Here is a 25,142-nt window from a genome sequence, read left to right as displayed (position 1 = left end):
TACAAAGGTTCAATTTTTATACGAGCATAGTCACAAAGTGGTTTATTCAATATACTACTAAATGCTTAAAATTATAATATTCTGCTTCAGTGACATATTTTGGCGAAGCAAAGGGACCGTTTGATCTCTTAAAATGATTATCACATCTTTGTTGGAGAGTTCACTTCCATATTATGTATATTAATACCCGATTTTTATACTCTCGCAACAAAGTTACTAAGGAGAGTACTATAGTTTTGTTCACATAACAGTTGTTTGTAAGTCCTAAAACTAAAAGAGTTAGATATAGGGTTAAATATATCAAAGTGATCAGGGTGACGAGTAGAGTTGAAATCCTGATGTCTGTCTGTCCGTCCGTCCGTGCAAGCTATAACTTGAATTAAAATTGAGATAATATGATGAAACTTGGTACACGTATTTCTTGTCTCCATAAGAAGGTTAAGTTCGAAGATGGGCAAAATCGGCCCACTGCCACGCCCACAAAATGGCGAAAACCGAAAACCTATAAAGTGTCATAACTAAGCCATAAATAAAGATATTAGTGTGAAATTATTCACAAAGGATCGCATTAGGGAGGGGCATATTTGGACGTAATTTTTTTGGAAAAGTGGGCGTGGCCCCGCCCCCTACTAAGTTTTTTGTACACATCTCGGAAACTACTATAGCTATGTCAACCAAACTCTATAGAGTCGTTTTCTTCAGACAGTTCAAAAATGGAAGAAATCGGATTATAACCACGCCCACCTCCCATACAAAGGTTATGTTGAAAATCACTAAAAGTGCGTTAACCGACAAAAAACGTCAGAAACACTAAATTTTACGGAAGAAATGGCAGAAGGAAGCTGCATCCTGACTTTTTTTAAAAATTGAAAATGGGCGCGGCGTCGCCCACTTATGGACCTAAAACCATATCTCAGGAACTACTAATCTAATTAAGTTTACAGCAAAATAAAAAAATATGTAAATGACGGATACTGAAATCTCGATTATCACTTTATCATGCGAGAGTCTAAAATGTTCGGTGACACCCGAACTTAGCTCTTCCTTACTTGTTTACGGTATTTTTGATGTCAGAAGAGTTTTCGTTTTATATTACTAGTGGATCCGGCCACACGTTTCTGTGGTATACATTTTATACTAATATTCATATAATAAACTATTCAATATAATGAAAATTTTATTTACGAATAGAGGCGAAAACGTTTTTGTTGGTATAAAAATTCAAGGGATTGTACTTGAGGTTCAATTTTGAATACGTTCATATTTAATTTAAGGCTGCTTTCCCAAGTCTGGTTACCAGCCTTTCTTTGTTTTTATTATCCTATCTTTTAAGTTGGGTTGAAGTGGACACAATGTGCTAAATTTTGCTGAAATTGGTTCAGTAGTTTATGAGTCCATCGCGGACAAACAACCAGGATTAGGACCGGACTTTAATTGTGAGAGGTATTTTAATCTCTATCTATTACCAGCTCTGTTTCCATTCGCCTACCAAACTCAGCCAGCATCTTCACAGCGGAAGAACTGGGTTTAAAGAAGGCCTGTGAAGTTCCATTGAATAACTTTAGGAAAATATAGAAAGCAACCATATACACGGGCAATTAGACGTATTGCTTGTCTGGTAGACACCACAGATAACCACCACCGTCAATAGCTGCAGAAAGGTTTTAAGTTCACTGGCCCACTAGTCAACTCTACTTGTTCACAATTTGGGTTCCCTGTGTTAGGAAATTTTTCGGCAACGAAAAGGCAGACGAGTTGGAAACGCTAAGAGCCTTTTTAGACGAATCTAACAAAGTAGATATGAAAATTTTCGGCAACGAAAAGGCAGATGAGTTGGCAAAGCTAAGAACCTTTTTAGACGAATCCAACAAAGTATATATGGCCCAAATAGGACAGGAATAGAACCAAGAACCTACTATTTGGTTACAGAAAAGCTTATACAGACTTACAGGTATTATAACTATAGAGGAGACGTAAAATGTCTTGTTACTCACACGAAGTAATACCTTATCTGGTAGTTCTGTTGGAGGGTCTTGAGTTGGGAGTAGGTTAGGTTTAGCGGATTAAAGTTCCGCACTCCGGCTTTCGATGTTTCCCCAAAAAAATATAAAAACAAGGTATTATATAGGGGCACTCGGCTTTTGGAGGGCTCAAAATGGACCTGTTATATAACAATAATTGCCGCAGCTGCAGGATAAAAGAGAATACGGTAACCGTTTTCCATTTTCTCTGCAAATGCACAGCTGCATGGCAAATCCGACACAAAGTCCTTGAAATCCAGCAGACACCAAATCTTGGTTGTCCACAAAAAGCATTACGGTTATAAAAATATTTTCGTTGAGAGCAACAAACGGTTCGAGCGCCACAATGAAACGGAATAGCAAGACTATAAGCTCTTATGAGAGCTCAGCAAAGTGGCGCATGCAGCATCCAGAATTGAGCCCATGATGACAACACTCAGTACTTCCACAATATTTACAATATTATTTGCTACAGAACTCTGAGTTTGGTCTAGCATTTTATAGTAGCTTCGCGCTTTACAAACCCTATATAAGTCTAAGAAGAAACTTTTTTCAAATGCATACTAAATTGGTTGTAATTATTCAACATGTCGTCTTAACATGAAGCGGCAACGCTTGAAACTACTCGGTATAATAATAGGCGCATAAATAACAATTATCACCGATCGCTGACATTCTGCCCATTAGTCTACATTTTGTTAATTGACTCATTCATCTTAATGGTTGCTTGCAACATTTGCGTCCACTACACCACATAGTGCAGTGAAGACTCCATGGAGCCTTGGTTAAAACCCAGCTCGTTTTCAGAACCACCTACAATTTTCACTTCTTCCTTGAACATTACGTAACGTAACTACTTGTTTATGCCAGCGAATTGCGCAATAAAATGCTTGGCACACAGAAAATGATTTATTCCCCGCCAAGCATAATCGCTTTACTGCAGTTTTATGGCTCAAAAATGCAAATAGTGCAGGCAATTTTCATAATTGAATTGCACTTTGTGTGAGTGTAGGTGTGTGTGTGAGTGTGCGAGCACACATGCACAGCCGCAGAGAGGACGGCCACTTGGGAGCTCTTAACAATTTTGTGTAAATATTTACAAGACGTTTCGAGTTAATTTTACGGAGAAAAATATATTTCAATTAAAATTAGCACTGCGTTCGAGATCCTCACTTATTTTCAATGCTAAGGTCACATGTACAGGCACTTATGAGTACATAATATGTGTATATAGCTTAATTTGAAATGATACTGGCTAACCTATTTCTACCTTAAAATACCCAAAATAGCTAAAGAGGAGTTCTGCTTGCTAAGAAAGCGCACCAGCTTTCAAATTGCTAACTACAGAGTGCGTTCATGAGCGGTAGGAGAGTGTGTGAGGGTGAGAACTTGAATGTGTGTGTGTGGTTTAGTTGTTGTGAGTGGAACTATGAAAGTTAGGCAATAATAGCTGAGGTCACACGCGTGTATGGTGAGTGAATATTTAGCAGAGTGTTAAGTGGCGAGTACAAATACTACAGTTGCAGTTAGGTCGTTAGTTCGAAAGTCCTTAAATGCAAAACAAGTGTGTGGTAAATGCCAAAAAATGTTGTGACAGCAACTTACAGTGCTCATTGTGATAACAAATGTTTACGCGACGTGACACCTTGCCGGTGCCGAGCGTATTGGGGCGTTCCAATTTGGAATTCTGTGTGCGTGGAGCGCCGTCATGCTGATCACGACCGCCGCTGTTGCCACCATTCCCGCCACCGCCACCACCAACGCCACCAGTGACGTGTGTCACGTGATTGTAATTCGATTGCGCGCCGCTATTGCCACCGCCGTGTGGTGGCAGCAATGAACTCTGACCTGATGGCTGTTCGGTATTGGGTGATAGCGCCGCGCCATTACCACCGTGTGGTGCCTCAGTCTTGTCTTTTCTGGTTTCTGTGGGCGAGAGAGAAAGTACGGCGTAAGAGATCTGCGTAATAAGGAGTTCGAAGCAATTTGGCCTAAGTGCTATATACGACAATGTTGGCACACTCTTCGACAATATTGTACAATCAACAGTTTTCTGCACGCTAAGTAGCCAGGAAGAGATTTCAATACGAAAATTTTGAAAGTATTTTTGAATGTTCATAATAGTGATCTAATAATTTGGAGCGTGAAATGAAAGTGCAATTTCGAATTTAGGTTGCCAACGGTTGTCTGCACTCAGTGTCTGGATATTTTTGGAGTGACTTATATTTAGGATTAGTTAGCCATTAATACGACACATTACCAAGTAGTTTACAAGGTGATTACCAGTAAGTAAACGGTAAACATACGCTACAAAGTCTTCATTTAAACTAAAGATAAACAAAATTTCTCTCTTAAAAAACATTTAATAAGCTCTCAGTACACAAAAAAAAAAAAAATTTTACATTTTCATTGTAATTATTTTTAAATAGCTCTTCTGCTGCTTTGAATGCTTTGCAAGCCATTTGATATTTGTGTGCTACTGCGTGATTCCCTTCCTGCCACTCAGCGAATGGGTGCAACCCTGACCAGCAATTATGATTATCGCCGAGACCGCAGCTGACCAGCATATAACTTCTCATTTATCACTTTCAGATTGTGTTGTGGTTAAACAGTGAAGGGAAGGTTGTGAGTAAGGGAGAAATTTTATTAACTGATTGTGTGAGCTGGTTGCCATAAATGTCACGACAATGTGTTGCATCAATCACTTAACACATACACACACACGGATACAGAATTTGAGGTTTCTCTAGTTAAATTGCACTATTAAATACATACATATGTACGTACGTATGACAGCAATGAGGAGTTGTTGGAGAGTTAAGTTACAAGACTTTCCCATGAAAACTGTTTAATATATTTTATATGTGTGTAAAACCACGTCAGTGCCACCAGCTAAGAGCTGATTACAGATGGAAATCAAAATGGAATTGTAATAACCATTTCTACAAACTCTCAGCACCTCATTTTCGTTCATATATACTAAAGGCTGATCCACTTCGAGGTTCGCTAATTTTTAAAAGAAAAAAAACACGGAAACTTATTGTCATCGTCTACTTCTCAGGTGGTCCATCCGTTGAGTGCAATTCTCGATGACTCGTTCGAGCATTTCGACAGGGAATTGGCGAATGACACGCGAGATATTTCGCTCCAAGGCCTGAATCGAAGCGGGATTGTCCGCCTAGACTTAGACTTTACATATCCCCACTGGCAAAAGTCCAACCGTATGATATGACACCATCTTGGTGGCCAATCGACTGGCTCACGTGAAGTTATCTACTCACAGAAGTGTGCTCTCAATAAATTCATGGCTTGATGCGATGTGTGGGAGGTGGCGGCGTCTTGTTGAAACCAAATGTCGCCAAGATCACATGCTTCAATTTCTGGCATCAAACAGTCGGTTATCATAGTGCGATAAAGGTCGCCATTGACGGGTACGTTCTTAACGGCATCTGTTTTGAAGAAATACGTACCGATGATTCCAGCGGCCCACAAACCGCAAAAAACTGTTATTTTTCTGGATGAAATGACAACTCTTGAATCTTTTCGGATTGCTCTTCACACAGACGTATATGCCTAAATAGACCATATATTCTTTAAAAGGCCTCCGAATTTTCCATCTGTGAAATTTCGCATGACAAAACTTTTCAAAAATCTGAAGTTCGAATGAATTTATAATTTGCGACATTTAACCTTCTATTTACACCAAATTAAGTGAAATTTTCGCACATTCAATTAAGAAAAGGCTGGAGATACTAAAACCAAATCTGCACTGACGCAGAAATTTCTAATTTGAACAGGATTTAAGTACTGATTTCAAACTTTTCTGCGGATTCTCATTTTCCGCCTAATTAACTTGATGAAAGAATTCAAATCTCTAAATAAAATTTGCGGTCACATGTTGTAGAGAGTCTACCCCGTGCATGTGTGTTCGTGTTTTGTGTACCTTTGTGTGAATTTGCTTGGAAAATCGCCTGGATTTATACGAAATTCTTCAGCCGGCAAGACCCTCAGTAGGAGTTTCGACATTTGCCTTGACATCACTTGCTGAGTTCACTTAAAGGGATGGGTGTGCAAGTGTGTGTGTGTGTGTGTGTAGAAATAGAATAAGAAAACAAAAAGTCTAAGCGTGTCTCCTTCTCTGATGTCCGCATGTCAACTGTTGTCCCAATGGTTTCATACGTCAGCGAGCACGTCCAGAGCCGGCGAAGGAAGAATGAATGAAAATGCTAATTTTCTGCTTTTCTCCCGCGGCTGCGGGTAAATAAGCGTTGTGCGGCTGCTTTATTTACTTTTGATTGCATAAGAAATTAATTTAGAAAAAATGTTGATTTTACAGATAATTTAATGGCATAATTATAATGCGAACTTAATCGCGCAGCTTTCGGTTTAAGCCTCTTACAAGGAACGTGCCAAGCTGAGAGATAAATTTTGGTAGGGATACCAGCCCTTCAGTTTTTATATGTGCATATGTATGTTTGTATTACATATATACATACAAATGTGACGTATTTATGGCTGAAGCTTCATGGCATTTCCATATTTTTCGCAGCGTCTACCCTCCACCCACGGAAATTTCGCCATCCACTCCTTTGCCCCCTTTTGTTGAATCTCAGCGCAGATCCCAACCTTTTTATATGCGAATTCGCAAGTAAATTCTAAATTGATGAATATGATGCAATGCGTCATGTACTTTTTGGTGGGCACATTTTTAGGCGCAACAGCACCGGGTCGGCATTGTTCGCGGTTCGGCTGCTTTGCAAGTGTTTTCTTTTCATTGCGCCAACAAACTATTCATTTTGCGGTTTGTTTAGCCGAGCAATACAATAACAAAACAGAAAATGCCGAATAAGATAAAGAGTGATAGAATGCAAAATTAATTTGTATTCTTCAAATAGCTTTTACTTTGGCTGCCGCACGCAGGTTCATGCCGTCATTGTTAGTTTTCTGTGAAATTTGCCTGCGGCATTTACATTAAAAGATTGTGGATTTTTTCACCGGATTATGTAAATTTAGTGATGCTCCCTTTCAGATATTTCCACTCAACGCAAGGCAAACAATTTCCTGCAAGACTTTCGATTGGACGCCAGCATTTGAGTATCCCAAATGACTGAAGGTCACATATGTCGTGATTGTCATGCATATGGCATAGCAAGCAAGACATCACTGATTGATTTTTGCCGTCTAACACGTTACGATATCCAGATATTCACCATGCGCACAAATTTTGGCAAAGACACGTGAAAAAGACACGTGACACACACTACCTCTTTGGAGATTTGCAGCTGCTTCTGACAGCACGACAAAGAGCTGCTTTTATGCCGCTATGTCTGAATTTGGTATCCCCGCGAAGCTAATATGGCTGTGTAAGCTGACGTTGAGCAATACCAAAAGCTCCGTCAGGATACCAAACGAGGTTTCAGACAAGGTGACTCCCTTTCTTGCCACTTCCTCAATCTACACTTTGGGAAAATAAGTCGAGCTGCAGTGTTAAATAGAGAAAGTACAATCTTCTAATTAGTGTGCAGCTGCTGGCGTACGCCGATGACATCGATATCATTGGCCTCAACCCCCGCGTAGTTAGTTCTGCATTCTCCAGACTGTATGAAGAAGTAAATGGGTCTGGCAGTGAACAAGGGCAAGAAAAAATAAACAAACAGTCGTCGGTCTCGCGACTTGGCACCCACGTCACTGTTGACAGTCTTAACTCCGAAGTCGTAGATAATTTCGTCTATCTTGGAACCAACAACAACGTCAGCCTCGAAATCCAACGCAGAATAACTCTTGCCAACAGCTACTTCGGACCAAGTAGGCAACTGAGAAGTAAAGTCACCTCTCGACAAGCCAAGAGCAAACTCTACAAGTAACTCATCATCCCCGTCCTGATGTAGATGCAGAGGCATGGATGGTAAGAACCTCTGAAAAGTTTTGCGGAAGATTTATGGACTTTGCGCATTGCCAATGGAGAATATACCAAATGATGGAATGATGAACTATATGAGTTATACGACCACATTGACATAGTTCAGCGAACTAAGAGACAGCGGCTACGTTGTATAGGTCATATCGTCCGAATGGATGAAAACACTCCAGCTTTGAAGGTTCTCGATTCAGTATCTACCGGGGGAAGCCGAAGAAGACCTTCACTGTGTGGAAAAGACTAGTTGGAGTAGAACCTTGCTGCACTTGGTATCTCGAATTGGCGCCAAGCAGCGAAAAGAAAGAGCGACTGGCGCGCTGTTGTTAACTCGGCTATAACCTCGAACGCGGTGTCTACGCTAATGAAGAAGAATAATACAACAAGATATATAAAATTATTCTGAATTCAGATGCCATTAAAAAAAAATGATCGAGTCAAATAGTATATTCCACCTAAATATCTGGCCATTAAAACGATGATAAGACCATCATTGCCTATAACAAAAACCATCCGGAACAATATTAGAAAAACTTAAAAATGTTATCGCCCCCAAAGGACGGCTTATTTCGACTACACCGTGTGGAATGCAAATGACTTTCTGGCAATCTAAAAAAAATTAGTATAATAAAGCTAAAGTGCCGCGAAAGAGCAACAAAACGCTAACCAATGACAGATTGGCAGCAAATTGCCGCAATAAACAAGCTTACACGCCTTGGCAGTTCTAACTGGCCTCAGCTTGATTTGCATTTAATAAAAACGGCCATCAATTTGCTTTGACGTTCGTCAATTTCCTGCAAGAGATGGATCGCTTGACAGATAATGGACAGTACATGTCAAGGCAAAAGAGCAATAAAATATGGTATGTCCTCCAACTCGAGATGGCAGTTACGTAAGAATCGCATATCAAAGATTTCTCTCCCTCTCGATGTTGCTGAACTCGCTAAGCTAACGGTAAAAAGTATTCAGCTAACGCACGCTTGCAGGAAGTGATTGGGATAATTGCAAATTGAACAATAACAAATGTCACGAAAAATGCCTCGAAGTTTGCCTAAAGCCCAATAAGCTAACAAGCAAGCATGAGAATATGTTTAAAAAAAGGCTGTTTTCTCTCATGTCGATTTCATTTATTATACAAGTTCAGTCACTGGTATGCAGATAAATATTTTGCCACAGTCGCCAACGTCAGCACATTGCGCCGCCGATTTGCGTAAACGTTAATTGATGTCACACTCACCTACATGCCGCTCTGCAAGCAGCGGCGGCGCGGCAGTAAGCGAGAAGAAAAATAAATGCGAAAACAGCCGCTCGCCCATGGCAGACACTCAATAAACAGCTTCGACATTCCTCGTACGCACTGCGGTCTTCTTGGACCGCACAAATACACCTTCGAGCGCACGAAAATATTTCAAAGCGAATTAATTTCGGCAACAAAGCAACTATCGCTAATCGAAGATAAATAAATAGAAACAGCAGCGAATTGAGAAATATTTAGCAACGGCGCAGGGGCTAAAAGCGTGAACGGACGGGAAAATATGCGAGCCGACGCCAAAGAATTTCAATAAGTATTAGGCGATCGAGTATATTAAAATTCTGAAATTCTATGGCTGCCTATTTGAGCGCTTGTGCGCATATTAGCCTGGGAGCGCTGTAGAATTAAATTTTTTTGGGTTTGAAAAATTTTTAGTGAGATTGGCACATGTTCTTTAAATTAATTATGTTTGAAAAGTGTGATTAAAAATTAAGTATTAGTTGACATAATAAGATAATCCAATTACATTCATACATATATCCACACCTAATATGCGAAATAACGTAACAGCACTTTTCATAAGTTTACAGACGAAGAAAAAACGATATAATATAAATTACTTATATTTAAAACAATTTGAGTTTTGGTTATAAAATGGTTATAAATTGGTTATAAGTTGGTTATAAATTGCTTATAGGTTGGTTATAAGTCGGTTATAAATGGCTTATATGTTGGTTACGTATTGGTTATTTCTGACAGCGGCAGCTGAAAATTTTATGCTACATGTATTTAGTGAATCGTAAGCAATAAAAAACTCAATTTCGGTTTTTTTTTGAGGATACGTTATTGTGTATTTTATGTGACGATATGCAGAGTTGCCACTTGATTTCGTTAAAAAAAAGTATTTTATTTATAAAATACAGTTGAAAAGAAAACTGATATTTACAGAAGTTAATTTGGAAAGTTGAAAAATTTGCTTTAATGCCAACAAACTCAATAAAAGGGTTGCCATACAATTTTTAATCAAAATTTTTATTTTTAGTTTTTTGTTTTTAATTTCTCATCATTTTATTAACGTTGATACAAGCCATAAACAGCCAATGATTAATATAATTTTTTTATATACTTTGCACCTCCCTAATGTGCAGTCGTTTGTACCTTTGAAATTCTTTTGCTGTGTCTTTAGCGCCTTCTTAGTTACTTTGGCTCATTTCCAATTTTCACCAAATTTTTTTTCGGGCGTTGGAATGTACTGAACGCTAGCTAGCTATAGGAAACGATTGAAAAGGGTCTCGCGCTATGAGCAACCACCCGTGATAAGTGACGTCATAAGCGCCTACAGTCACTAGTGTTAACAGCTAAATATGCGGCATAAAAATAAACAGCAGCTAACAGCTAACGGTAATACAATCGGACAAGTTCATGGCATGCCCTTGCATCTATTTTGTGCGGCACAGCGGTTGCCAAGTACCTCGAGCATATTGTGAGCATGACGGCTCACACACATTCACACGAACGATCATTATAAACGCGAGTTGCGAAAATAAATGACGAGTTTTTACTTAATGAATGCAAACAACACGTGTTCCCCAGGAAGTTTACAATAAACAATTACTCAAGTGGTGGATTAACAGCACACAAGCGGTGCAGTGGTGAGTTGGTAATATGCTGATGTGGCACCAGACGTTTGCTGTACGTGGCAGCTGCAGAGTTGGAGGCGCAGTGCTGTAAACACTGCAGATTTCACTATACTAGAGAGGCACAAGTCAGACAGTTTGGTTGGTTTTAAAGGTACCGAGGGGAGGTTAATTAGAAGTTCGCTTCGGTGCTTTGAAGCGATATCAAAATTTGTGTCGTCTTGTTAGCACTGCGCGCTTCAAACAATAATTAACCGGTTCATCGGTTATCTGGTTCTACATTTGAGTCACGACTTTACAGGCTGCAACTAAAATGGCTCTAATCATAAACGCTAACAAAGTACAGTATAGATATACCCTGTAGCTTACTGACTTCCAGCAACAGTATACCAAAATGTATATTAAATGTGGATATCGACTATCTTCGCAATCAATTGAGTCGACTGTAGACATTTTGTGTCTGTTATCGCTTACTTTCAGCCCTTGTTATAGCATCTAGAAATATCAATACGGCCAAATAGACCTCCTTATTGACTGTCTGTCCCTCTGGAACAAATTTAAATGCACCAAGTCAATAATTTCGAAAAAAAAACAATGAGGATCGCCTTGATTTTTGAGCGGCTTTAGTGTCGTCCCTTCCGATGATTGTTGACTTGGACGTGAAGAAAGTACGAGTAAACGGCTCAAAATTTGCTAATAGTTTCATTAGCAGGAATACCCTCTACCCCTGTATTTCCGGAAAGGTTCAACGCAATCTATTACTTGCAACTAATTGGAGGCAAAACTTCGCCCGCATAATCTCACTTAGACACTACTTAGTTACACCTCTGGCTATCCGTAAACAACACGAACAAGAATTGTTCAAAACTAAACTGAAACTAAAATCAAAATGCTGATGCTGTTAATGCAATTATTTACGCACACATACAACTACAAATCACTGCAGAGGCTGAACGAAAGTTAGGCAACAACAATAACAAATCAAACACAAACATAAACTGTAATCAAATGATAGTAGAACTCCAATTAAACGCAGCGAAAATTAAACCGGCAATGCTTTGTTATTGTTTATAAATGTATGTATGTATGTACAAGTATATACATAAGTATGTTTAGATTGCAGGTCTGGCATACATATGTGTGCGTGTTTTGCAATCGAAGACAGACAGAGGAAGGCTTTTCGGCAAGCAAGTTGCTGAAAGCGCGGAGAAAACATGGTAGATAAACAAAACAGGCAATAACAGTTAAGCATACTTTTAGGCGCCCGAAAATGATATGTATACAAAACTCTTCTCTTTACCAAGATAGTCGGTTGTTTGGTAAGCAACTTTTGCAATTTAAAATGACATTATCATTGGATGCGGCTTTTCACTACTTGAGGGTAATGACTTACTTGCGGAATTTCGAATATTACAAATAAGAAATATACATATGTATATAAATGAATATGTGTATGTCTAAATATATATCGTCATCTAAAATGCAAAACAACGTATCATCGAAAAAAAATAGAAATTGAGTTCTTTATTGCTTACGATTCATTATATGATATTACAATAATATATATAAAATTTTAGGCTTCCGCTATCCAATAATATAACTAATATATAACCACAATATGAGTGTATAATAACCAATACATAACCATTTTATAACCAAAACTCAAATTTTGTTTCATATGAGTGGTTGATTTTGTATCGTTTTTCCTTCGCCTGTAAACTTGTAAAAAGGCATTTTTCGTTATTTTGCATTTTAGCTGACGAAAGCTAACGACGAATATTCTGAAATATTTTGCTGCACAAAGCGCGGCGCTTTAATATTTAAAATGCGTGTTGACATTTGGTTTTTTGTGTTAAAAAATTCAAAATCTAGTTAACGCGCAGCCATTTAACGTAATGCTGACAGCTGGTTGTGCAACATAATTAGGGGCACAAAAGGGAAGTGCAATGCTAACGAGCATGAACGCGAGCACAGTGCCAGCTGGAAAAACAAAGGCAGGAGCAAGCTCAAGTTTCACTAAGAGTGCTAATAAGACAATAGAAAAAGAGAGTTATGCTTTCAAATGAGTAAAGAGTGGAGCTAAAATGTATTATTTGAGCATGAAGACAGTGGCAGAAGTTTAATAGCAAATTTTCTCTATAAAATACCGCCCTTAGTCGCACGCAAATCAACTCAAGTGCTATTGGTGACCAATTCCTAGAGGGCTCTGCGCTTTTTTGCTGGACTAGGGGTTTGTTTTGGCTTGTGGTTGCATGCGAACAGCGCTGAAGTGTTGCTGAACAAAAATTGTCTGCATTTAATTAATTTTTAACTTTGTTGCAACACATTTAAACACATAAATAAATGAATGCGCGCGGACGCGTTGGCCATAAACTCGTCACGACCGCAAAAGTAAACAAACAGTGCAAATGTTTAATTGAGTTGTAACCGGAAAGGGGTGTGTGTATGGAAGTGTGTGTGTGTGTGTGTGGTTAGTGGGCGAAAAAGTGCTCACACATTAGAGATGTGAGCAATTTACCTTTACAGAGGCGGATTTTAATAGACAATCGGTGAAAATAGAGTTTCAGATTTGCTGTGCTCGCAGAAATTATGTTTTTTTTGAAAACCGAGTTACAATTACAAAAAATTAAGGATATATCGTCAAATAATGTTGTCTAAAGTATTTTGCTGTGCATTTATTTCAATCAAAATAAAGAAATAAAACAAGAAATCAAGTTATAAAGCGAGGCACAAGTGTCACACTTACATACATACACACACGCACACATATACATATGCATACACATTCATAAGCATATGAGGCATCAAAGCAGGTATAATTAATGCACCATTAAACGATTATAAAAATAAATTATGCGGCAAATAACCTTTGCTGCTGTCTTCTTGCAATTTTTCATGCGCCGATGCTTTCTTTTTATCGAAATTAATTTCCACACTTGAAGGCAGCACGAGCATTTGCAAAGTGCGCTTAATGCTGCCACGTTGTTGCATTGAATAAATGTGCGGTACTTACAAATGTCACTCATACGCCATGCACGCCGAAACGAGTACCACTCTATATCAACAGCAACAACAACAACAAAATATAAATAAACAACAACAACAACAAAATTAAAAAAACAACAACAACAAAAAATATAAAAACAACAACCACAATATATGTAAAAACAACAACAACAACGAAATATAAAAACCAACAACAAAATATAAAGGCAGCAGCAACAAAATATAAAAACAACAACAACCATCAACGACTACACAAAACGCGCTTCAATCAATTTTACTTGCCACAAGAGCGGGAGCGGGAGCGGCGGCGGGGTGCGGTGGAGCAACGCTGTTTGCAGCGATTTCCCTGCGCCGCAAAAATTACATTAATTACAATTTTAAATTGCCCCGCTCCTCATTTCACTCGCACGCACACACATACACACCCGAACTGCGTTTGGCCGATTGAATTTTTGCTTTTGCCAGCGAATGATTGCACTTGTGGGCGTTATGTAATAAATGGTGTTATAAATTATTTTCAATTTGTTTATCAGATTTCATTAAAATTAACTGCCAACGCACGGACACACACACACCCGCACCCATATGCTCGTGCATAAGCTCGCTGGTGCGGAAGAGGCATAATTAGCCGATATTACTGTCAATTCATTGCAATAATTAATTAACTAGTAAATTTCGCGTGCTTACGCAATTAATTCAGAACATTGTTGCTCACAGCCACACACACACATACACATGTGCACATTACATATATTGTCGTTTACGGAATGGCATTTTTGTACAGTTAGTTAGTTCTAAAATTGAATTATGCGTAAAAACTGAAACGGGAGCCACTCACAGGCTTTATAGCGGTAAATAAAGAAACAAGAGCCTTGAATAAAAGACCCCTCTTTCGATAACGGCAAAAGCAAACACAAAGGGACTATGATTTAAGGCCATGTACTTGGAATGTCCGGTACATAAATTAAGAAGGTGTCGATACCCAGCTGGTTGATGACCTCGTAAAAGTAAAGGCTGACATTAGCGCCGCTCAAAAAATACGATGGATTAGACGAGGTCGGAGACGAGTATGTCTTATTGACATTTACTACAGTGCCCATATAAAGGTGCGCAAATTTGGTGTGGAGTTCGTGGTGAGAGCATTGATTCAGTCTTCGAGCCCTGGCATTCACTCCGGTGGATGAGCGTCCACAATCCGCATCAAAGCGAAGCTCTTCAACATATCGCTGCATTGCGTCCACGCCCGGATGAAAGAAAAGGACAATGTGACCAAAGATGTCTTCTATGAGCGCTTTGAACGCACCACACCTGTGAGAACTGCCCCCGGCACGATGTAAGAATTGTATTTGGCGATTGTATACAGAAGGCATCTTTGTTACAACAGTCGGACAATTCAGCGAAACCTCTTCAAATCTAATACGGCTGATCGACTTCGCAAGAGCCCAAAATATGGTTGCCTGTAGTACTAGAATCCGACACAAGAAAATTCTTCAAGATACATGGATGTCTCCGGATCGAAAAGTTCGAAACCAAATCGACAATGTTATAATAGATGGAAGACATGTATCCGGTGTCCTTGATATGCGTACGTTCCGAGGACCTAACATTGACTCGGACCACTATCTTTTTGTTTCATACGAGTACTTCTTGCACCGATATTAATTATTAAATTCTTTGATAAATTCCATTTCTTTCCAAGGCTTTGAGAGGAGATAAGATTCGCATGTATTATAACTGTACAACTGTCGTAATTATGTTTGTATTACAGTGCGCTGCATGTGTTATAATCTTCTAATTTTATAGCACACTTATCCTTATATTTATGCTTTTCAAAACCCAATCTGCGAAATTTTGAATTCACAAAGCACCACAAGTATGTGTCACGCAGCCAAACATATGTATGTCAGTATGCGTTAGTAAGGAAAATCTCGAAATTTCTCAACTGCGTGTTGCGATGAATACACGCATATATTGTCATGTGCTCATTAAGGTGCACACCTATTGGCAATGCCTAATGTAGATGAGTTTTGAGAACATAAAAAAAGCGGCTGATGAAATATTTCCAAATTCGTTTGTATGACAGCTTTAGCTTATAGTGGTCCGAACTGAACAATTTCTTCGCAGATTGTAGCATTGCTTTGGAGAATTAGAAACGTCAAATTTCGTGCAGGTATCTCGTCAAATGTAAAAGTTTTCCATACAAACACTTGATTATGATTGGTCAGTTTGTATGGCAGCTATATGCTATAGTGATCCGAAATCGACGGTTCTGACAAATGAGCAGCGTCTTGGGAAGTAAATAACTTGTGAAAAACTTCATTTCGATAACTCAAAAACTGCGCGACTAGTACGCGACCATTTATTTATAGCAGCGTCTTGGGAAGTAAATAACTTGTGAAAAACTTCATTTCGATAACTAAAAAACTGCGCGACTAGTACGCGACCATTTATTTATAGGGTCTGCGACGTCTTCTACGAATGCCACGACATCTATTGACAAAATACGAAAAGACTTTTTCGACTACCCATATATCATAAATAGAGATTTTTAGCTAGATAATGAATGCCCTCCGATTGTTAAATAAAACACAAATAATTGTAACATAACAAACTAGGAGACTTAAAAAAACAATTTTTTTTTTTAATTTTTAAACTTAAAAGAACATCCCTAATAGTCTGCTTATAACATTGGAAACTATACTGCTACCTATGTATGCACCATATATGCTACATAAGATCCAAAAATTTCGATTGACCCAAAACCCAAATAAACAAAATAGATTTTTAAATAGTATAAACACAAATAGCGTATACCATACATACATACATATGTATATAGTGTATATATTTATGTAATTTATTTGTTTATCGCATATTTAATTTTTGTTCTTCGGTTTTCGCAATAAAAATTCCTAATCCGCACTGCCATTAAATATATTTCAATTAATGGGCGACATTTTGCCAAAAAATTTATGAGCGAGCACACACACACGCATATACATAGAGCTGAGTGTGTGCACGTATGTGTGCTGCAATGAGCTGTTGCATATGCTAAATACCAAAAGGCTGACAAAGAAGAATTTAGCAAGTGAGAAGCGGGCGGCGAATACTTTATACAATTGGCATACCGTTAATTAAAGTGACAAAACGACGCTGCATTCGGCCGAAGAATGCGTCGCCAGTGTTTTGGCGTGCTCAACATGCGAAATATCACACACACATGGTGGGCACATGTGTCAGAAACAGGCATGCCGAGATTGTATAGGGAAACCTGAGCTATTTTCTGCGAAAATTCTGAATCACCGTTATTCTTGATATTATTGACCACACCGCCACTGTTGACGAGAGCTTGTTGAAGTATGACAAAGGAAAATATTAAAAAAAATTATATATTTTTTTTACAGCTACGACACGAAAGCGATGAGAGACACCCTTGCTATTAAAGATAAATAATTCTATTTGAAAACATTCTAAAATATCGCTTTCGCATTTCACTACACGCTGGTCGCATGCACAACTGAGCAGCACATCGCTGCTTGCACTGGCTGTGACTTTTGGCCCCACATTGCCCCAGGGAGCGCAGCCACGCCACCATTTTTGCGGCTGTGTTGGTTGGTGCTGGTGAAATTTCAGTTGATCGCGCTGAAACTCGACGCGCGTGGCCTCAAATGGTGGCTGGTAACTGATGTCGCTGAAATTGGATTAGCGGCATTAATGTGACGGCAGCCGACGGGTGTGCGTGTGTGTATGTGTGGGTGGTGCATAAAACTTTACACGCGTCTGCTTCAGCGGTGCCCATACATACTTAAATGAGTTACAGCCAAAAATTTGCAATTCGAAACTTTGTGTGACGCACATAAATTGAAAATGTCCGTTAGAAATGTAATTCAAGCGGATTTTGTCGCACTTAATTGCCTGGGATCGCATATTGGCGACAAATTGCGCGGTTTTGTAGGCGTGGAGCCGAACAACCGGACCTACATATGTTAGCGAAGATTATGTGGCATGTGGCATGTATGAGTTGCCAGCATACAGCGGATAACGGGAATATATGAAATGCTAATACGCGTTGGTAGCGGCGCCAATTATTTCTGCATTACGGTAATTACATTTGGCAGCTGTAATTTCGCATAAATTGAAACGAAATTAAACGAATTGCCATGATCGTTAATATTTGAACACACGACGCTCTCGTTCTAATGCGCGTAAATTCAACCACATATTTGGACCAAGCCGAAACTTATTTGTTTAATTCTTGTGTATTTCGTGTATGTGGGGAAATTTGAAAATATTAATTGTGGATATTTTATGAAGTAAATTAAAAGCATTTCCTTTTTATGCTTCAAACGCTTGAACAGCCAAATTTTATTGTTTTCAGTTTTGTGTTCTGAAATGGCAATTACTTATATTAATATACATACATATATGTATGTATACATATTATTATTAGTTTACTACACAAAACCCAAAATGTGGGGTAAAACGGACGACACCAAAAACTTATAACACACCAGTCTTGGTTAAAGTAACTCCTCCTCAACGATGGTTTTTGTGAACATCTGAATGAGCCAAAGGCCGCTAGGTGTCGCTGTAACCATAGTGTCTTAGAAAGATCTATTTACAATAAGATTTCGTTGTATTTGGAAAAAAATCGATTTGGTAGGCAATAAAAAACTGAGTAATAAATCGAATATTTTGCTTGGCGTCAAGTGGAGATTACAAGTGTAGTCAGGTCCTTCTTCACCTGGTCTTTCCAACGGAGTGGAGGTCTTCCTCTTCCTCTGTTTCCCCCGGCGGGTACTACGTCGAATACTTTCAGAGCCAGAGTGCTTTCGTCCATTCGAAAGAAATGGCCTAGCCAGTGTAGCCGCTGTCTTTTAATTCGTTAAAATATGTTAATATCTTTCTATCGAGAATTCGCAACGCCGACTCCTCAGATGTTTTCATCGTCCATGCCTCTGCACCATATAGCAGAACGGGGATGATGAGTGACTTGTAGAATTTGGCCTTTGTTTGTCGAGAAGACTTTACTTCTCTATAGTTTACTCAGTCCGTAGTAGCACCTGTTGACAAGAGTTACTCTGCGTTGGATTTCGAGGATGTTGTTGTTGTTGCTGTCGACTTCGTAGTCCTAAATGTCAGCAGTGACGTGGGAGCCAAGTCGCGAGTGTGACGACCGTTTGTTTGATGAGAGGAGATATTTCGCCTTGCTCTCGTCCACAACAAGATCCATTTGCTTCGCTCCTTTATTCAGTCGGGAAAAAGCACAATTAACCGCGCTGGTATTGAGGTCAATGATATCTATGAGATCGGCATACGCCAGCAGCTTAACACTCTTATAGAAAATGGTACCTTTTCTATTTAGTTCTGCAGCTCGAAGTATTTTGAAGAAGTCGCACGATAGGAAGTCGCCTTGTCTGAAACCTCGTTTGGTCTCCCGATCTTCCTGATCCTGACAAAGCTTTTGTTATTGCTCAATTTCAGTTTACACAGCCGTCTTAGTTTTGTGGCGATACCAAATTCAGACATTGCGGCATAAAGGCAACTGCTTTTCGTGCTAACAAAAGCAGATTTGAAATTGACGAAGAGGTGGTGTGTGTGGATCCTTTTTTCACGTGTCTTTTCAAAATATTCACGGTCAGTTGTAGATTTCCCAGGCCTAAAGCCACGCTGATAAGGTTCAATGTGTTTTTTGACGGTGGGCTTCAGTCTTTGTCACAGTACGCTCGATAGAACCTTATATGCGATGTTGAGAAGACTAATCCCACGGTGGTTGGCCCAGATTGTGGGTCATCTCTTTTTGTGCTTTAGGCAGAGCTCACTAAAATTTCAATCGTCCGGTACTTAGTAGGTTACATTCTTAATAAAAGCCTAGCTGTGCTGGTATTGTGTATACCTTTGCTACTTTCTTTTGGGGATAAAAATAATATTTTCTTGCTTTTCAAAGCAAGAGTTTGTTGAACAAAAATTTACCCTTTGAAAGGACAATGGAAATTTCTAGTTCTTCCTATCACCCAAACTTTCACCAAACTTTAATTACTCTCTAACACTTATCTGAAACAATCTAACTGTAATTTATGTAACAATTCCAGCAGTAAATACTCAAATTTCTTAATTACTCGCTATAAAATGTTATTTTATGATCGTTTCCGAGCTTTATCTAGATTCCGCTGGCAATAAATTTCAGCACAGAGAAACACTAATTGCTACTAAAATGAAAAATGAACTACAGAATACGCGAAGTGCCCAACAACCAGCACGCAAAAACTATATTTAACCATAAATACCTTTAAGCGAACACTTGATGGCTCTGTGGTGCGTCGGCATACCGAAGATTCCTCAACTAAATATAGTATACTAATTGAAACAAAACAAACGCACGCATCCATCTACGCCCACTATTTTCCCCCGTTAACTTGTGAGATTACCTACGTCAAACTCACCTGCGCCTGCTCACGATTTTCCATAAACAAAAGCCGAAGCGAACTCAATAAAAATTGGAAAACGATAAAAAATGAAGACGTGCACTAAACATAGCGGTAAACTGGTCGTTATGTGTGGCAATGAAATTTCTAGAATGCAAAACAGCAAATACCAAGCGCCAACGTGGGGCGTTGGTTGGGTGCGCAGGGGCGCCGAAGACCGCGCGGCTCCGAAATGGGCCATCAAAAACCAATTAACTCTGCTGCTCCTAAAGAATTTTGCAAATTTTAATACTCGGAGCTAGCTGCTAGCGGATCTTCCCTGCTGCCGGAGCTCGTCGCATGCTCTGAATCTGCTCAAGCATTTACAAATTCGAACCACGCACTCGCTGCGCCTAATTGGTAGCATCAGACACATCGCACTTTAAAGCTGTTTGTTTATTATTAATCACTTTGTGTTCGGTTTGTATTTTGACGCAGCAGACGAGTAAACAAACGAATGTAAACATTACTATTTCGGAATTTGCGCCGCACAGGTACGACTGTGGATATTTTTAATTTGCTCTGAAGTATTTCGGGTCTCTGGGTTGGCGTGGTAGGTGAGCGGGCGGCAAGTGGGTGTATTGCGAACTTGATTTTGTGGACTGTTCAGCCGTAAGCATTACAAAATATTTCTAATTGTGTACTTCTTGTTTATTTCTGCGATTAAATTCCAATTAGCAAATCAGGCTGGCGTTGCCGGAGATTTTACAACGCAATTTCATCGTAATAACCTTTGCATGGCCTGAGTATAATTTTAAATGAATTTGCATTCCAAGAAAAACCTCTTTATGCACTAATCAATTCCTAAATGTTTAAAACTTTTGGAAAAAGTCAACGCTTGCAAGGCAAACTTTGATTTAGTTATCCAGAATTATAATTCGGGGTTATCTGCTTTGGTAAGTTATTTGAAACCGAAAGGGGAGTGCGAAGCTTGAACTTTTTATGGGCCAATTGATGCTTAATCTTGTTATTATGTTTATTTTGTAATATCATGCTATGAGAAACTAATTTTTGAACAATTTCTAAACTCAATGTTTGCTCGAAGAGTAGCGTGAAAATCTACCATCACAGCACTAAAAATATTTTTCACCTCTCTACTTTACGATCGATGAGCTTTCATGCCAATTTTAGAAATTAATAAATTACGAAATATTTTGCCAAAAATACGCGCTAGTGCCAACGGTAGCAAGGCATCAAGCCCACGCATGCCACTAGACACATTTGGCTGTTTTCACTCTGCATTGCAGCACTGAAAGATTCATTCATTGATGATTAGTAAAAATAAATTGAGTATGTGTGTGTGTCTGTATGTTTACTTTGCCACTACTCATGATCTTCTTTTTGAGCGCTGCAGTGGTGACAGCGGTGGCACAGCTGTGATGCTAAACGTTCACTGGCACTTACTGATGTGATTAATTATGCGATAATTAGCCTTCAAAGGCAGACGAGAACTGCGTAATTGTGCGACTGCGTGCAATCCACTCGCACAAAAGACTATACATACATAAATGAATATTATATAATATAATGTACTCTCTTGAGGCAAAGTCAGAGAAGAGGCAGCTGCTGACTCCATCTACTACCCCAACACACATAATGGCTGCGGTTAAATATTTTTCCAACTCCGTGCTCTTTTTTATACTCATGCAACATGTTGCTCACCTAACGGTTGTACGAATCACCTAAAACTTATCGAGATAGATATAAGGTTATATATGTATATGTATATAAAAACTTATACTGACAGTGTGAAATCTGAAGTTAACTCCCCATATAACGGTACTGATCAAAACCACTAAAAGCACTATAAAACAATATCCAATTACGCCAGAGATATTAAATTAATCCACAGAGATGGTATTAGAGAGCTTTATAGGAGCCGGCACCGCCTACAATTCCATTTAATTCTTTCACTTTCCAGTTCCCAAACCGAGAAGTGATTAATATAACGGATACAATTTTGCAAAAATAATTATTTTTAAGTAAGCTACCTTATGACCAAAATTGTCCAAATCCAAAGAAAACTGTTCAAGATTTTAGAACTTCCGGATGACTTTATGCTGCATATATCGGCCAATATGTGAGTTATCTCAATGAAAATGAGAGAACGCATTTTACTCACAAAAGTGCATCTTTGTGCTCACAGGAGTTGAAATTTCGTGAAAGCTTGACGTAGCCCCCATAAAACTAATTTCAGGATTTTTGAACATCCGGCTGCCTTTACTCCATATGATTGTTGATTTTAGGTGAGGTACCTTAATAAAACCCAGGGGACGATACTACCTCAACTCTCACATACTACATATAATGTGTTTTTGTTTTTTATCTTATGCCAAATAGCATAGCCTTTCCTTACTTGTTTTTGATTTTATTTTATTTATTTATTTATTTTTGTTTTTTAATTTTGTTTAATATTTTTTGTTTCTTTATTTTTGTTAATATTAATAAATATGACAGTAAGATTTAGAAGAGAATTAGTTGACGTAAAATCAGCGTCAAAGGGGATTAGCAACTTTTTTTGCCAGAAACACTTCAAGGCATTGTGACGCACTGTTTTTATTATTTTTTAGCAGCAGTCTGGTTGAATACTTTTATATAATCCGTAAAAAAGCTGCTTGAATGTCGATGTTGACACTCGTCAGGGGAATCTGAGCAACATTAAGAATTCCTAAAGGCATAAGTTTCAAATTTTGATCGTTTGGAAAACGTTAGAGCTACGGAGGCTGCTATGTATATTTCTGGCCTAGGCAACACTAAGTGTTGCCAGGTGCAACCAGACATTTCCATTGAAAAATTTGACATTTTTTAGCATAACATCACTCAGAACGTTTTGTCATTTAATCGTGAATTGTTTTATTTACAGGGAATGAATTTTTTAACATCTCGGCCAAAAAATGGAATTACCTCGTGAACATTTTCGTGCGATCATTTTTCACAACTTTCGACGTGGATTATCACGACAAGAGTGCATCGATGAACTAAAATCTTTGTATGGCTATGAAGCACCATCCTATAGCACTGTGAAAACTGGTACAACGAATTCAATCGTGGCCGACGCTCGCTCAAAGATGAATTCCGTGAAGGTCGTCCAAAAACAGCTGTTGTGCCAGAAAACATCGATGCCGTACGTGAACTGATAATGCAAGACCGTCATGTAACATACCTTCAGATAGAGGCATGCCTATGCATTTCTCCCACCAGCATACATTCGATATTGCATGAACACCTGGCCGTAAAAAAGGTTTGTTCTCGTTGGATCCCGCACAATTTGACAATCGCTCAAAAAAGGCTCGTGTGGATTGGTGTAAAGAAATGCTGAAAAAATACGATCGCGGTGCTTCAAAAGACGTTTATAAGATCGTCACAGGTGACGAATCATGGATCTATGCGTATGAGCCCGAAACAAAACAGCAATCGACCGTGTGGGTCTTCTAAGACGAGCCAAATCCAACGAAAGTTGTTCGTGGAAGAAGCACTTCGAAGCAAATGGTCGCCTGTTTCTTCGGCAAAACTGGTCATGAGGCGACTGTTCCGCTTGAGCAACGTAGGACGGTCAATTCTGAGTGGTACACCACCATTTGTTTGCCTGAAGTCTTCGGAGAAATTCGAAAAACGAACAAGAGAAGACGAATCATTGTGCACCATGACAATGCGAGCTCTCACACATCGGCTCAAACCAGCGCCTTTTTGACCGGCCAAAAGGTCGAATTGATGGGTCATCCGCCGTACAGCCCTGACTTGGCACCCAATGGCTTCTTTTTATTCCCACACATCAAGAAAATAATGCGTGGTCAACGATTTTCGTCGCCAGAAGATGCTGTTGAAGCATTCAAAAACCATGTTTTGGAGGTGTCTCAATCGGAGTGGAAAAAGTGCTTCGAAAATTGATTTGAGCGAATGCAAAAGTGTATAAATCTTGATGGAGAATATTTTGAAAAACAATAAATCCATTTTCGTTGATAAATATTCCTATTTTCATTATTAGGCCAGAAATATATATAGCAGCCCTCGTAAAGGGATTTAAATGTAATTACCAGCACGAGAAGTGAAATATTTAATTATTACCTAAAATTCGAGAATCACTTTTTTTAGTTTTTTCGGCTTCATAATATTTCTAAGTTCATACATATAGTTATAGCTTGAGTTTAGCTTCATATATTATAACTAATAATCCATCAAACTATTTCGAATATGATTTGCAATACAAAGCGCCATAATAATATAATACCTGCCTTAGCAAGACCTACAGTAAAATACCCCTTTAGTTATACATTTTACCTCAAGGTGTAAATAATGCGGAATACATCATAATCACATACCTGAAAGTAAAAGAAAAAAATACTGATTACAATAAATTCATTACATTAACACTGCTAATGCTTAAATGCTAATCCTTATTATATTTTTACACTTTCACATTAGACAGTCGAGGCAACAGCAATGCTTGTCAGTTGGCAAAATGAAAGCCAATATGGCAATGGTAAATCGTATAAAAGAATGCCAACGAAAAAGTTTCTTTATACATAAAGTAGAAAAACACAAAAGCAAAGTAAAAGAAACATAGTAAAAACGAACAGCGGATAATAAATAAGCACACACAATAAAAAGTCAAATACTAAGAAACTACACTCACACAAAGGCCACATGCACTCACGTACACGTACACTAACATGGAGAGGCATTTATTTGACATTTAAGAGGGTAAGTGCCTTGGCATTCCCTCAAATGGATCAACACACATTGTGTGCATACGTGTGTGTGTGTTAGTATGGCCTTACTGTTGTCTAAATATACAGCGAGTGGCGGAGCGAACACAGGCGACAGGCGAGTCAAAGGACAGGGAGGAGC

General features: G+C 38.8%; 1 protein-coding gene across 13 annotated transcripts in view; it reads right to left on the bottom strand.

Moving 5' to 3' along the window:
- The window catches only part of LOC120778132 (phosphatase and actin regulator 2), a 220,740-nt gene that overhangs the window by 22,067 nt on the left and 173,531 nt on the right, over positions 1 to 25,142 (bottom strand). For 12 of the 13 annotated variants that reach the window (XM_040109846.1, XM_040109845.1, XM_040109843.1 and 9 more), the window contains one exon: positions 3,627 to 3,947. The exons of the other annotated variant lie outside the window; for it this stretch is intronic. In XM_040109846.1, the coding sequence (XP_039965780.1) occupies positions 3,627 to 3,947 (321 nt within the window). The remainder of the gene's footprint in view (positions 1 to 3,626; positions 3,948 to 25,142) is intronic. 13 annotated transcript variants of the gene reach the window in all.

This window comes from Bactrocera tryoni, chromosome 5 (genome assembly GCF_016617805.1).
Source record: "Bactrocera tryoni isolate S06 chromosome 5, CSIRO_BtryS06_freeze2, whole genome shotgun sequence".
In the NCBI taxonomy this organism is placed as follows: Eukaryota; Metazoa; Arthropoda; class Insecta; order Diptera; family Tephritidae; genus Bactrocera; species Bactrocera tryoni.
The sequence above is the reverse complement of the archived record's forward strand: the minus strand, read 5'-3'. Positions and strand labels throughout refer to the sequence as shown.